The sequence below is a fragment of the Sceloporus undulatus genome, chromosome 5, assembly GCF_019175285.1.
Source record: "Sceloporus undulatus isolate JIND9_A2432 ecotype Alabama chromosome 5, SceUnd_v1.1, whole genome shotgun sequence".
Classification (NCBI taxonomy): Eukaryota; Metazoa; Chordata; class Lepidosauria; order Squamata; family Phrynosomatidae; genus Sceloporus; species Sceloporus undulatus.
Genome location: NC_056526.1, coordinates 143,831,993 through 143,847,483, shown reverse-complemented (window position 1 = coordinate 143,847,483; position 15,491 = coordinate 143,831,993). Strand labels below are relative to the sequence as shown.

Sequence of the window (15,491 nt, the reverse complement as noted above, 5' to 3'; positions counted from 1 at the left end):
TGCTATCCTCTTCTTTCAGGTCTTCTTCTTTTGGTAAAGGTAAATCAGAAAGGTTTCAAACAGTCAAAGCCTTGTGGCCATATACCACTGAGTACCTCACTTCAATATACTGAAAATAAGAAATATAAAACTAAGATTTCACAGTAGAAGAAAATATAAAAATTATATTTAAAATACATTATTAAGTAATGCAATTATACAAATAATTTCATATTGTTATGCCCTTAGAAATCTGGATGTATTTTGTTTTTAGTATGTATGCATGTATGTATGTATGACTGTATGTTTACATACCTAAAACACGAACCTTTTCTCTCATATATATATATATATATATATATATATATATATATATATGAGAATACATAAATATATGTGTAAAAAAAACCACACACACACCACACACACACACACATTTATATTTTTCCCAATGTGTAATCCATAAATTAATGCTGTCCTTCTGGTTTGTATTCTTTCACATCATTATGCTATGTGAGAGAACTAGTTCAGTAGATCTTTATTAGCTTTGATAATCTTTCATGCTTCCTGTAACAAACTAGAAGTAGAGCAAAATTTCCTGGCTGTAATCCAGAAACAAACACAGGCAGCTGGATCCCATTGTGGCTACGGAAAGCAAAGAACCAAGAATAAAAGCTGTTCTGTACCCAACAGTGAGAAATTCCTGGCTGCACTCATAGGACTGTTACCAGATTTCCTTGGACCTCTTTAAAAAATGACAGTAGGTGCATCTACAACGTAGAAATAATGCAGTTTGACATCATTTTAAGTGGTGTAGCTCCATCCTGTAGAATCCTGGGATTTGTAGTTTTACAAGCCCTTTAGCCATCCCTGCCAAATGGTGCTGGTGCCTCACAAAACTACAAATCTCAGGATTCTGTAGGATGGGGCCATGGCAGTTAAAGTGTGTCAAACTGCATTATTTCTACAGTGTAGATGCACCCTGAGTTAAAGAGAAACTGAAAAAGGTAACATGACCTAAATACATCTTATGACAATCTCAGTGTAAACCACACAGGAGGCCTGCTACAATGAGAAATAACACAGCCAGATGGGGCAATCATCCACACTTCCATCCCAGCATTCATCATTAATTAGGAATGTGTCTTTGCTTTATTTTGCCATCCTGGATGCCTTTTAAATTCTGTTTTCTGAAAACAATTCTTTAAAAACTCTCACCAATGTTTACATATGCGTAAAAAGGAAAGGAAAGAAAAGATCAGGATATAGTTGAAGATAAGCCATTATTAAACTTGAGTCTAGAGAATTACTCTAGATAGCCTCCAGCACCATTGTTTTAAATACATTCAGGGAAAATGAGATATTGGTATAATTTTCTTCCTGTTTATTAAATACCAATTCCACCTTACCCTGATTTTATTCAAGATGATTCAATGAAGGTTTATTTATATACTGAAACATTTACTTATTGATCAAAATGAAAAGGGGGAAATGGGGAGATATTGGAAAATATATGTTGATTTGATACAGCAAATGTGCACACTCCCAAATGTGTGTTCGTCTATAAGTATACTTCCACATGCATTGAATAATATATAGCACCAAGTTTTCTATTTCTTTTTTGCTACAGTGTGACATGTGCTTGGCTCAGGTATCAGAACAGTTTTGGGCCAGGAATAAAAATGGCATTGTCTATTCCTGACTGGCAGCACCAAAGTATGTGTTAGACAGCTAAAATGCAGAGTCCATGTGCCCCATGGACATTCACCTATTCCCATACATCATCTACAATTCACCTGAGTTTAAGAAGAAGCATTGTATGAAAGTCCTATTCTACCTGGGTTTCCCCAATATATTTAGAACTTGCAGAACCCAAATATCTGAATCTTTTTGCAGAGGAAATTTGAGTTGTAAGGCATTTCATAAAGAAAAATCATGGGGATACCTGATAGGCCTAGGATGCATTTTGCAGTGAATTATTCATGGAGTTAAAATGCTCAGCTAAATAAGTAATTCTTAGCTTATTTTTTTAAAAAAAATGCAGATACATGACATGCTATTCTCTTTAAAGGAATATGGTAAATTCTTTTATCCAAGATGTTAACTTTATATTTTAAATCCATGATAAATAATCTATAATTGAACCTCTTCCTCTGTTGAAAGTTCATGTGTCAGTCGGCCAGGGCACATCCCCTTCAGACCAGGTTGTGAGGTGACTGGGGATGCTGTAGGTGTCTGCATTGTAAGGAGGGACAGAGAAGGAGAAAAACTGGGAGTCATCACTGATGAAGGGTATCTCAGGTGATGGATAAGGGGTGAGCGGGGGTATTTTTTAAATGCCTGACCTGGCAACATTGTGGGCATTCGTGGGGGAACTGTCTTCAAACCAGGCTGTGCTACAGAAGTAATCAGCGGAGGAGGAAAAATGAAAGATTTCTTCTCCTTATGAATTTTTAAGCTTTCATCCTTCAGTTCTGCAATATCACTGAAGACAGAGGCAAGAGGCTTAAATCTGGGCTCCCAATTTATCAAGTAGTCACAGTTGTAACTGCCTCTGAGGTCCTCATCAGAGTCTATCAGGGTGGCCAGAGATCCATAATGAGAATTCTGACCATTGGGTATGAAGATATATTCTCTTGAGGTGTCTGTGATGATGTCTTTTTCCTTTATGCCCATTTCTTCAAGTGTTTGGGACAGCATCTTGTTATAGAATACTTTGTGACAATCTCTTCCCTCTCCCCCACTTTCATCTTTGAAGGGGTGGGATGTCTCTATGCTTTGAGAAGCTAACACCACATCTGTTTCTCCAGACTGACATGAAAGCTGGTCAGAGTCTCTGGGAATTCCTGAGTCTGGTACTCGTGAGCCTCGGTCACTTAAGGCTGATCCAGAACTTTTCCTGCAAGGATGCTCATTGATCCTTTTTATCTCCTCATCTTCTGCAGTTTCTCCTTCTGCAGAGCCATGGCCACTAGAGTCTGAATGTCTACAAGGATTACCAATGTCTCTTCTCTCTCTGATGCCAACCAAACCAAGCCATTCAGCTATGTTGCCTGCAGGAAGAGTACTGGTTTCATGGATCTGGGATATGTGAGCCTCTTTAGGATTGTTCTTTTCATTGTCCAAGTTCAAATCAGTAGCTGAAGGACATGGCATCTCTTTCTTCGCACTTGTATTTGCCACATCTTTCCGTCTGCATCTAACAATAAGTATTGCAAGGATAATGGCAAGAACCAAGAAGGCTAAAGTAGAGACAGCAATGCTGACAGAAACGGTGTGTGCTGGCAACATGGAATAGCTCTCCGGAGTATTAGAAATGTTTATCAGAACTGTGCATATGCTGGATTTGGAATTCAATTTTGGACTATGAGCTTTTATGAGCAGTTCAAGAGTTTCACTGGTTTTCTTCATGCTGCTTCTTTTCCTGTGAAAAGATCTAGTCAAATAGATAGACCCACTGCTTTGGTTCACAGCAAAGAAAGCAGATTGTTTTATCAAGGTGTAGTGAATGGCACCATCTAATCCTCCATCATGATCTGATGCTATCACCTTGCCAACCAACTGTCCTGCTTCATTCTTTTCAGGAAAATCAAAAAAATATTGATCTTGGCTAAAAACAGGGTCAAATTCATCTGCACCCTCAACATTCACTTGGATAATAATAGTTGCTGTCAAATCACTTTTGTCTTTTGCCTGAGCTATGAAACAATATTTATTCTGATGTTCAAAGTCAAGTGTGTGTTTGGTACTAATCTCTCCAGTCAGAGGATCCATGAAAAACATATCCTGATCTCCATGAGGTCCATAAGCAGGCAAGCATGATGACTGGATGGAGTAAGCAAGATGACCATAAGGACCAGTATCAAAATCTAATGCAGAAATTGTGCATACAGAAGAAAAGGGGGGCAGATTTTCAGATATTCCACAGTCCAGACTGGGGAAAACAAATATTGGGGCATAATCATTAGCATCAAGAATGCTAATAAAAACAACAGCAAAAGCCACATGTTTTACATTAACTCCTCCATCAGAGGCTTGAACGGTCAAAGTGAATTCCATAGTCTCCTCATAATCCAGAGCTCTGACCAAGTGAAGGGAGCCACTTTTCTCTTCTAACTGAAAGTGTCCCTTATCATTTCCAGAGATTATATTGTAAGTGATGACTGCGTTAGTTCCAGAATCATAATCATTTGCTGAAACTGAAATAATATGACTACCTACTGGGAAATTTTCTTTGACATTAATGTGATATTCCAAACTAGTAAATACAGGTGGGTTATCGTTACTATCCAAAACAGTTATTGACACAGTAGCAGTGGCATTTAAAGGAGGAGATCCATGGTCAGATGCAAGAATTAACAACTGGTAAAATGAACTTTCTTCTCGGTCCAGAATATTTCTCAAAACAAGATTTCCAATCACTTTATCTGGAGATTCTGACCCAAGGATGCAGTTTTCCACATTGAAGGTATTACTGCCATTACCACCAATAACTGAATATTTAACATAGGTATTACGATGTGTTCCATCATAGTCAATAGCTGAAAATGTGAAAAGCTTCTCTCCAATATAGGCATTTTCATTTATGCTGAGATTAAAAATTGGCATTGTAAATTGAGGAGTATAATTATTCACATCTTGTATCTGTATGACCACCAATGTAAGAGCAGTCAAGGGTGGATTCCCATTGTCACTGGCTTCTATGAGGAGCCGAATAATAGAATTCTCATCCTGGTATAGCAATGGCTTAACAAGAAATAGTGTGCCTAAAACAAATGAAAAACATGTTATTTTATACCCATCTTTCATAAATTGAACAATAACTATGTTTGAGGGTTTTTCTTTCTGCCTAAGAGGAAGAAAGAGTCATTATCGCAACTGGATATAATCTGGAAATGAACTCAATGAGTAGACACATGCAAGTGTTGAAAAGACATTTTTTTATATATAATATAAAAAATTATTTCTGAGTGCGGAGGTGTACTTTTCTTTTTCAACTGGATACACACAGTCTTCAATGGGCAATTAGATGGACAAAGGCAGAGATGAAGACAAGTATACATGGCCCCATACAGACTGCCAAAATAAAGCTGCTTCGGGTCACTTTGGAGGTATGCTGTTTAAATGTTGCATGCGTCCTAAGTGTCTGGAAGCCACGCCAAAGCATGATCTAGTCCTAAGAACTGGAACACAGCTTTTGTGCAGCTTCCAAACTTTTAGGACAAATGCATCATTTAAACAGCATACCTCCAAAGTGACCCGAAGCAGCTTTATTTTGGCAGTCTGTATGGGGCCATTGTGTGATTAAAATCTGCACATTTTAATGATATTGTCAAGCATCTACAGTGCACCCGCGTTTTACGTGGGCGTGCCATACACGGCTTTCAGCATATGCTGAAAGTCACACCAGAAGAGCCTGTCACACGCCCTGGAAAAAGTAATGGGGTGTGTGCCTGTGGCGCATGTGCTACGCCACACCACCGCACGCCATGATTGCAAGCTCCATTACTTCCTATGGTGCTTCATCATATACTGATTTTCCTTTATGCAGAGGGATCCGGAACGCATCCCCACATAAGGGGAGGGTGCACTGTATATAGATTTTAACAATGCTGATTGTTATACAGTTGTCCCTCATCTATGGATTCTACATCCGTAGAGTCAAACATCTATGGCTTGAAAAAGTTTTTTAAATGTATAGTCCGTCCTCGCCTTACGTGGGGGATCCGTTCCGGATCCCTCCGCGTAAGGCGAATTCCACCTATGCTCGAGCCCCATTGGAAACAATGGGGCTTGTGCATGGTGGTGCGGCGGCGTGTGCGCAGGGCACAACAGGCATGCGCGCCCATTCAATTGAATGGGATGCGCCGCCCCTTCCGCCCTGCGCACGCCCCGCGGCTTGAGCGCGTATGCTCAAGGCCGCGTATGGCGTGCCCGCATATGGCGCGGGCGCACTGTATTTAAAAATGTTGATTTTGCCATATTATATAAGGGACACCATTTTACTACTCCACTGCATATAATGGGACTTCAGCATCCATGGGTTTTGGTATCTCTGGGGGATCCCAGAACCAAGACCACAAGGATACCAGGGGCCCAGTGGAAATTAGAATTGGAAATTTGAATGGATGGGTAGGTCAGAGAAGGAGGGAAAGGGGAACAGGAGAGAGGGATTGCCAGTCAGTATTGCAAAAGTCTGTGTGTTCTGCAAAATTAAAATTTGGGGATCTTAATTTTTATAGTTTTATTCATCTAGTACATTAAATAGGCATCTAAACTTGACATTCTTGCTATTTTTCTTCAAAGTCATGGAAAAGGAACAGCTTTGGAGGAATAAAGTGCTCCACAAACAGAGGAGTAAATGGAATAAATGCATATGTCATGCTCAATATGGAATCTTCTACCACACCAGTCAATATACTTGCTATTACAGACACTAATGGCAATTTTACTTGCACATCATGTATGAATAGGGGGAAAAACTTCAACAGACACCACAAAATATGTGTATTTGAGAAGCACACACATATTTTTAGCCCACTAGATATGTCTTATGGTGCAAATTATTTTGTAAACTCACCATTGTGTGGATCAATTAAAAATGAATCAAAAGGAGAGAGAATGCTGTAGCATATTTTTCCATTGTATTCTGAATCACTGTCTGTGGCATGCACAGTCAAGATGGAGACATCTATAGACCTTAGTTCTGGTACCAACACCTGAAGGGAAAAATGACCATAGCACTTCAAAAAACAACAACAATGACTAGATATTTTCGTAACAAAAGCATGGCATTGCCTACCATAATACTTATTTTCTTACCTGATAAGTATCCTCAGTAAATACTGGTGGATTATCATTGACATCAGATACATTGATTAGAAGTTGTTCTGTGGTTTGATGCAGAGAATCTGAAATGGTGATTAACAGTTCAAACTGAACATTTTCTTCAAAGTCTAATGGCTTCACCAACATGATTGTTCCTTTGTATTGGTCGATAGCAAATTTCATTCCAGGATTACCATCCTCAGCAAAGCTGTAGCGAAGAGATGGGCCAAGATCTGCATCTTCTGCCAATACTTGTGTCACTAAGAATCCAAGAGGAGCATCTGCAACCATCATGGTTAAAAATTACCTTTATTGATTTATTTGTTCTTATTTGCTTTGTATAGCAATTATGCATCTATAAATGTTATATTTTTATTCATCAATTACAGGTAGTCTCCCCCCAAACCACCCAACAACAAAACTCAAAGTTGCCAAAGGTGTTATGAATATGTTAAATCTAGTGCTACTCAAAGTTCTGGTCCATGGATTGGTGCTGGGGAGATGCCACCAACCATCTAGTGCTGGTCCTAGGAAAGTTTCCACAAACGAAAGAAACAATTGTGGCTATTAGCCAGAATTATGTTATTGGTCCCTTGCACATTGGAGGGTCAAACTGCTGGTCCCGCACAGCAGGTAGCTTAAGAAGCAGTGATAAAAGTGAAGATGATAATGATATGCCATGCATGTGTTGTTAAATTTCTAACAAAAGCCCATTGCCCACATTGGGAGAAAACAAAATACATTTGCTCAGTAGGTGAATGACAAGGATTGTCGTAGTTTTCTGAAAAGAGAGGGGAGGAAAGAGAGAGATTATCTAGGTCACTACTTTAAACAGGCTGTACACTGCCATCATTTAAAGTCATTTGAAGTAAATACAAGTATCTTTTTCCCCCAAACTGGGCCACAACAACTATCTAGTCAAATCTATAACAATACAAGGGAAGAGCAAAGAAAAACCACCATTAGAAAGCAATGACAGGTGGGGTTGCTAGGCAGCTAACAATAATGAAGTGCAATTAACACAAGCAAATAAAGTCAGTTAAAAATGTACTTAAAAACATAACAGTAAGAGCATTAGGCAGCACCATCTCCATTTAAAAGTCCTTCCTTCAGCCAAAAGAAAAGCTTAAATGCCAAAGGCTTGTCTGTATATAAACATCTTTGCCCTCTGGCAGAAGGACAAGAAAAAAGAAGTCAACAAACCCTCTCTTGGCAGCAGGTTTCAGAGCCTAATAAATTTTTCTGTGAGTGAAAAATTGAACATAGGAAGAAACCCTGGGGACCTTCCCAGCATTACCTTCATCTACATGGTAGCTTTTGGATTATGTCTCTTTCCTGTGCTATTTTGTAATGTTAGCAGTTGTGGTCACATGGGAGCAGTAAATGTCTGAGTCCTTTTGCATGCCAACATCACTTCAGTTCTGAGGAGTGGATATGCAGGCATGAGAAGAAACGATAACACAACCTCATTCTATATGTCTTCAGGCTTCCAACACAGCACTGTGGGCCATCCTAAACACCTACCTTGCCACAAAAGGTAACACTGGAAGAGGACTTAAGATGCTGGAACAAACCTCCTTAACATTCCAACACATATTCCATTCCAAAATCTTGAGCTGGAACATTGTGAAGTTCCTTTATTTCATAACCTACTTTTGTCAATAACAACCGTAGTGTAAAGTTGGCTAAAGAATTATATTTCTCTCTCCATAAAGGAAATAGGAATTGAAACAAAATCTCAGGAATTTGACAGTGGAGACTCAAACGGTGCCTTTTCACCAATGTCTGGGACTTTAAAGTGGTAGGTTGCATTATTGTATAACCTGGCTTTAAGTTACAATCATAAACAGGAGGGAGAAATGTGCCACAGGATATCTCTTATAACCCAGTATGGCATAGTGATTTGAGTGTTTTGAGAGTGTCTCTGGAGACCACTGGGTGACCTTGGGCAAGTCATATGCTCTCAGCCTCAAGGTAAGGCAATGGTAAACATCTTTTGAACAAATCATGACAAGAAAACCCCATAATAGGGTTGCCATAAATTGGAAATGACTTGAGGGCAAACAACAAAATGCTATTTGAGCAACAATTAATAGTAACACAGAAAACTAGTCCAGTCCCATTAAAAATAGAATACTAAAAAGAAAAGACTACTGCTTGATATTTGTTTTGACTACTGTTTTATTCTGCTGCTTATAATACTTACTTTCAGGGAGTTCAACAGCATCCAATGGTTGGAAAGTTGGCACATTGTCATTGATATCCACCACTTGAATTTCTACTGTGCTTGTAGCAGATAATCTGGGAGTTCCTCTGTCAGCAGCTTGCACAACCAACCTGTTTTTAAAAAACAGTCAGAATAGTCCCCTCCTGTCTCAAAACATTATGCTGGAAAATACTTTCATGATTGTGAATATAAACAATATTGGTGGGGGGAGATAAATACCTAAATTAATAAATAATCATATGACACACAAATAGAAACTCATAGGACTGAACTACCTTTAAAAAGAGAAATACTCTCTAAGTACTGGACTAAATCCAAATGGAGATGAACTTCATTCCCATCAATAATATTGATGGAACAGCATAACTAACTTGCTCCATTTAAATGAACTTGAATTCAACTACATTTGTAACCTTTACATTACTGAAAGATTATCTAAAATTATAAATTACAGGATTTCAAAGATCAGCCTTCAAATTAAAATTTAAAAACCCAAATAGTTTTGCCTTTTCATCATTTTCATATTAATAAAAATTCTAAATACATGAGAAATATATTTGATCCAAGAATCAAATAATTCAATAAAAGCTTTTTACCAATCATTTTTTTAAGAAGCAGGGTGAAGAATTGCCATTACAACTTCACAGATGTCACATGTTTTACATACTGCACATAGGTTTAAAATGATAAGGAGTATTCGCCTTTCCTCCCCCTCTCTCTTTGGAAGTGTGCATTTCATTGTGAATGCCATTATAACATGCTTCAAATACAACAGAATATACAATTGTTGAATAAATATGCATAATTCATCTTCTCTTTCATCCCTGACACATTAACTTCCTTTCAGAGGTGACAATCTTCATTCTTTCCCATTATGCGCATGACACCACTGACAATTCTGTGGAGTCTATTCCCATTCTTCTACCATATTGGTTCTGCTCTGGGAGTTTTTGTGGCTTAAAAATGGTTAGAACACACTACTGGAATTATAGGCTTGCATTCAAGCTTGTAAACATGCATATTTCATATTTTGTTTAGAATGTATATTTAATGTTACGTACATAAATATTTTTACTGCAATGATTAGTTTCAAGTTGCGGTGTGTAAAAGAAAATCCCCATCTTCATTAAAAGCGTCTCAATTAAGGCATTTAAATTAAACTTCCATCATCAGCTCTTTTTTAATCCCCTATTTTGAGGCAATCCAAGCACGGAGGTATTTTTAAATCAAACAGAAGATCATTTAAGGGATTTTTTTTAAAAAAAATGGAGGCTAAAATTTATATTTTGGGGGGGCAGGCATTTACTGCTCAGTTAGCTACATTCTATAGATTTAAGTAATTACATTTTTGCCACAGTGTATGAGTTCCGATATTTATGCATTTGACAGTTACTTGTTTTAACTACAAAAATAATTCTAAAATCCCCCTTTACTTATGTTTTAAAATTGTGGCCAAAAAAGATTCTGTGTGCCCAGCATGGATCAGAAACTTCATGCTACATTTGGAAAGAGAATAGAAGAAAGACCAGCTCATCCCCCAGCACTGAAGAACCCTTTAAGGGTTCCCTGAAGAGAGGCTTTTTGTTTGGCAGCATGCGCAACCACACACACAAATGTAGGGGATGTGATAAGTAACAAATATGTTAACATCACACACTGCAACTTGTGAGTCATTTTGGATGCTTTTTAATACTAGTTCATCTTTTTTTTATTGACATGTTTAAAGCAAATTACTGTGTTGACAGCAACAGTTTAAAACTATATTTAGGCAACTAGTTTCAACAAACTGCTGTAATGATGTTCCTTGACATGGTCCTACTTGTCTATATTCTGGTTCCTATTTGGTTTGCTCTATATTGTTTTTTAAAGAAAAATCCTACTTGGCAATAATCTGCATATTTTTCAAAGTAATTATTTCACGCAAAATAAATGATCCCCTCTACTCTCTCCACCGTGGCACTACTTCAGAGCTTTTTTGAATGCCTGGATGCGAAGAGAGCAATGGTTCTTTGGTCCTTGCCATCAAAGGAGCACTGACAGAGTAGAAGGGTTGGTGCTTCTTTTAGAGTCTTCCAGAATGGACAAAGCTCTTGCCTTTCGCCACTCTACTCAGTGTAGACAGTGGATGGCTCCTGTTTTTAATAAGAATTAATACTGAACCTTAACTTTTGGCTTTATATCCTTTTTGACATGTGTGTGTTTTCTTAGACCTGCTTGCATTTGGTTGTCTCCCCCACACATAGCACAACCACCATTTACTATAGTTCCCTCATCATCCATCAACCCTTTAGGGTGAACACAAACAGTTATGGCTGCTGGAATTTTGTAAATTCTCTGGCATTGTTTTCCCTTTCTCTGACCTTTGCATCATTTGTTACTTGCTCCTAGGTTTTACCCTCAACACATCCACAGGTGAATCCCCCCCCCCCACCAAGCCTGCCCTCAATTTATACATGAAGTCAACTTATACATGTCTAAGTGTTATTCAACAGAGAAAAATGTAAGGTATTACACTTAGGGCAGAAAAATGAAATGAATAGATATAGGATGGGGGACTACATGTGAAAGGGATCTAGGAGTCCAAGTAGACCACAAGTTGAATGTGAGTCAACAGTGTGATGAGGCAGCTAAAAAGGCCAATGCAATTTTAGGCTGCATCAACAGAAGTATTTATTTTATTTATTTAGTATAGTATCTAGATCAAAAGAAGTAATAGTGCCATTATATTCTGCTTTGGTCAGGCCCCACCTGGAAGACTGTGTCCAGTTCTGGGCACCACAATTCAAAAAGGATGTTGAGAAGCTGGAGCATGTCCAAAGGAGGGCAACTAAAATGGTGAAGGGTCTGGAAACCATGCCCAATGTGGAACGACTTAGGGAGCTGAGGAAGTTTAGCCTGGAGAAGAGAAGGTTAAGAGGTGATATGATAGCCCTGTTTAAATATTTGAAGGGATATCATATTGAGGAGGGAGCAAGCTTGTTTTCTGCTGCTCCAGAGAACAGGACCCAGAGCAATGGATGCAAGTTACAGGTTATTAGGAGAAACTTCCTGACAGTAAGGGCTGTTTGACAGTGGAACACACTCCCTCAGAGTGTAGTGGAAGCTCCTTCCCTGGAGGTCTTTAAACAGAGGCTTGGTGGCCATCTGTTGGGGGGTTGGACTGGATAGCCTTTGTGGTCTCTTCCAACTCTCCGATTCTATGATTCTATGTGTATATACAATACAGTGGTACCCCGGGTTACGAATTTAATTCGTTCCGCGGCGCCGTTCGTAACCCGAAAGATTTCGCAACCCGAAAAAAGGCTTTCCGCTAGCGCTGGAAAGCCGCGGCTTTTAAATTTCGTGCCAAAAAGCGCCGAAACACACCGAAAAAAATTTCGTAACCCGAAAAATCTTTCGTTACCCGGAACAGTTTTTTCCAAGCTAACTTTTTCGTACCCCGGAAATTTCGTAACGCGATCAATTCGTATCCCGGGGTACCACTGTAGTTGTAGTTTGTCACTGAATTTTGACAGCAAATCATACTATCCCTTCCTCAGACCACCAGGTCTTTTTTTTTAACGTATTTTCAATTCAGGGGGAGGGGACTCATAGATGGGTAGAGATGCTGTAACCCTGACTTGGACTAGTTCTCATAGCTCTCAGGCCAAAATCTTTCCTAGTAGAGCTACCTGGGTTTCTTTCTCCCAGGAGATACCAGCATGGCCTGAGCCTTAGAGGCAGCTCACCACTCCATGATCTTAGACCACATGCTGTCCATAGATACCAGGGATTTAAATTACTGCAGTTCCTGTAGTTATTATTAACTTTACTTGTATCCTACCTTACTTCTCAAGCAGAATTGTAGGCTGCTGACAGGTTAAAGCAAATGCAATATCAATAAGATGTACAGAGGAAGAGCATTAAAGCATAAATAAACTTTAAGTAACCTTAAAAATAGGCCTCTAGAGTCACAATCTAATGCTCAAACCACTACACCGTGCTGACTCTCACATAAAGATTACTTTTTTAAAAAAGTGAGACACTGTGAGAAAGTGGGTTGAATGTTGTACAATGACTCCAGGAGGCTGGAGCTGGAGCCCTCAGTCAGCCATGGAAAACCACCAGAGTGACCTTGGAAAATTTGCACTCTCAGCCTTAGAAGAAGGCAATGACAAATCTCCTCTGGATAAATCTCACCAAGAAAACCTTATGAAAGGGTTGCCATAAGTTAACTTGAAGGTATATAACAACTACTACTATAAGAAAAGGACTTCTTAAAATAATGTAGAAATAAAAACTATTTTATTGCTAGGAGAAGGACCTACAACAACATGCTGCATGTGGGGTTCTGCTAGATGGGATTCCAACCTTTCCACTTCCTTCTCTAATCACGTTTTTCAGTTTTTGCGCTCAGCATTCTGTGGCTGACTTTTTGTGCCCATTTCATAGTCTCTGTGTTCCTCAAGATGTCTGCCCCCTTCTAAAGGTTTTTTGGTACTTTCCCCAATTAACCCTTGCATTTGCTGATACACCCAACCCTCTGTATCCATGGAGTCTTTATCAATGGATTCAATTATCCATGGCCTGAAAATATTTTTAAAAATATATAAATTTCAAAATGCAAATCTTGATTTTTCCATTTTGTATAAAGAACACAACTTTACTACACCACTGTATTGAATGGGACTTGACCACCACAGATCTTGGTATCGGAGGGGTCTTGGAACCAAACCCTTGTAGATTCCTAGAACCCCACTGTACATCCCTCTTTTGAGTGGGATGGAGGAATCATAGAATCATAGAACTGTAGAGTTGGAAGAGACCACAAGGGCCATCCAGTCCAACCCCCTGCCATGCAGGAACTATCACTCAAAGCTTCCCCAACAGATGGCCATTCAGCCTCTGATTAAAGTCCTCCAATGAAGGAGACTCCACTACACTTCGAGGGAGTGTGTTCCACTGTCGAACAGCCCTTACTGTCAGGAAGTTCCTCCTAATGTTGAGGTGGAATCTCTTTTCCTGTAGCTTGCATCCATTGTTCCATTGTTTCGGCTAAAAAACAAGGCTCAATATGCTGATAACTGAGACTTAATGCCTTGAACACAGTTCTATATATTAACATGATGATGTTTTAAACAACCTTTACAACCAATAGGCATGGTTGTGTTGTGTTGTATTTAGAAGGCAATATGTTTATGATGCCACAAGACAAAATATACCACATATATATGAAAATATTTGTAATGTAAATATACCACAGTTCTTATATTCCTTATAGACATACCTATATGATGAAATGTCTTCTCGATCTAGGATCATATTTGTTGACATAATTCCTTGCGTTGAATCGATGACAAAGGCTCTATTTGTGTTGCCAGATAAAACTGAATATTCAATATCTCCGTTTAGTCCACTGTCAGGGTCTGTTGCATAGATCTGGGCCAGGACAAAATCCAAAATAATTGTGAGGTAGCAAATGATCTACTCTGGCACAGAAAAGCTTCTGGGAGGCACCTGAATACACTGGTGAAACAAGTAAGTTACTTGTGGTGGTGACAGCTCCTCATTTACTGAATTCCTTCTCAGGAGAGATGTAAAGAACCCACAAAAATAATATTTTAAAACACTTAATGTTTGCTTCCTGATTTGCTTATTTCTGTGTTCCTCAAACAGCTGCTGTTTTGCTATATTTTAACAGTTTTGTTATAGAAATATGATTTTATGAGTATAAATCTATTTTAATCCCAATGCCTCACTGATTCAATGGCAATGTTTCATTGATACATTGGGTCTTCTCCAGCTGGGTTTAACAATTTGATTCAGGCCACTGCTATGTTACTGATATTTACATTACAAATATTTTTAATGGTTCTGTGTTCCTCTTTTGCAGTGAGAATATAAGATCTGTGAATGAATGGATACATAAATAAATGGTGCCTTGCCAAGATGCTGTAGTTAAATCTAATGTTGGCGTTCTGGTTCTGTATCACACAGCATGATATATGAACATATTTTACTCACGTATTAGAGAACTGATGAATGTATAGTTTAGAAGTCAAATTCATCACAGTAAGGAATCATTCATATGTGGATCAACTCCATCCTGTGCTTGGGACTGTTGTACAGGTACATGCAGCTTCCCACTGAGTTGCACTAGGCCATTAATGCTGAGATTCATAAGTACTCATAGCAGGAGGATGAACATATGAGAAGGAATGTGTGGCAGGAGGTTGTGTGCAATCCTCTGGCCTGTTCCCTAAACTTATGATCCAGTTTACAGACCAAGTCCACTCTTTCTCATCCATGTTCAACAGGGTTTCTTTCTTCACTCTGTAGCGGATATAGTGCTTTTTATCTTAAGCACAAATCCCCCACCCTATTGGCTGCATCTCAGTACCACATATTTGTTTTCTTTTCAAGAAAGTGGGGCCTTCCTTCTCACATGAAACATGGATGCTTGTCTGAGAGGGTTGCT

General features: G+C 38.8%; 1 protein-coding gene across 1 annotated transcript in view; it reads right to left on the bottom strand.

Moving 5' to 3' along the window:
* Positions 1–2,112: 2,112 nt before the first annotated feature.
* The window catches only part of DCHS2 (dachsous cadherin-related 2), a 122,905-nt gene continuing 109,526 nt past the window's right edge, over positions 2,113–15,491 (bottom strand). Inside the window, exons 16-20 of the mRNA XM_042469673.1 lie at positions 14,301–14,452; positions 9,014–9,144; positions 6,802–7,088; positions 6,560–6,698; positions 2,113–4,745 (exon numbers count right to left, since the gene is read on the bottom strand). Of these exons, the coding sequence (XP_042325607.1) occupies positions 2,113–4,745; positions 6,560–6,698; positions 6,802–7,088; positions 9,014–9,144; positions 14,301–14,452 (3,342 nt within the window). The remainder of the gene's footprint in view (positions 4,746–6,559; positions 6,699–6,801; positions 7,089–9,013; positions 9,145–14,300; positions 14,453–15,491) is intronic.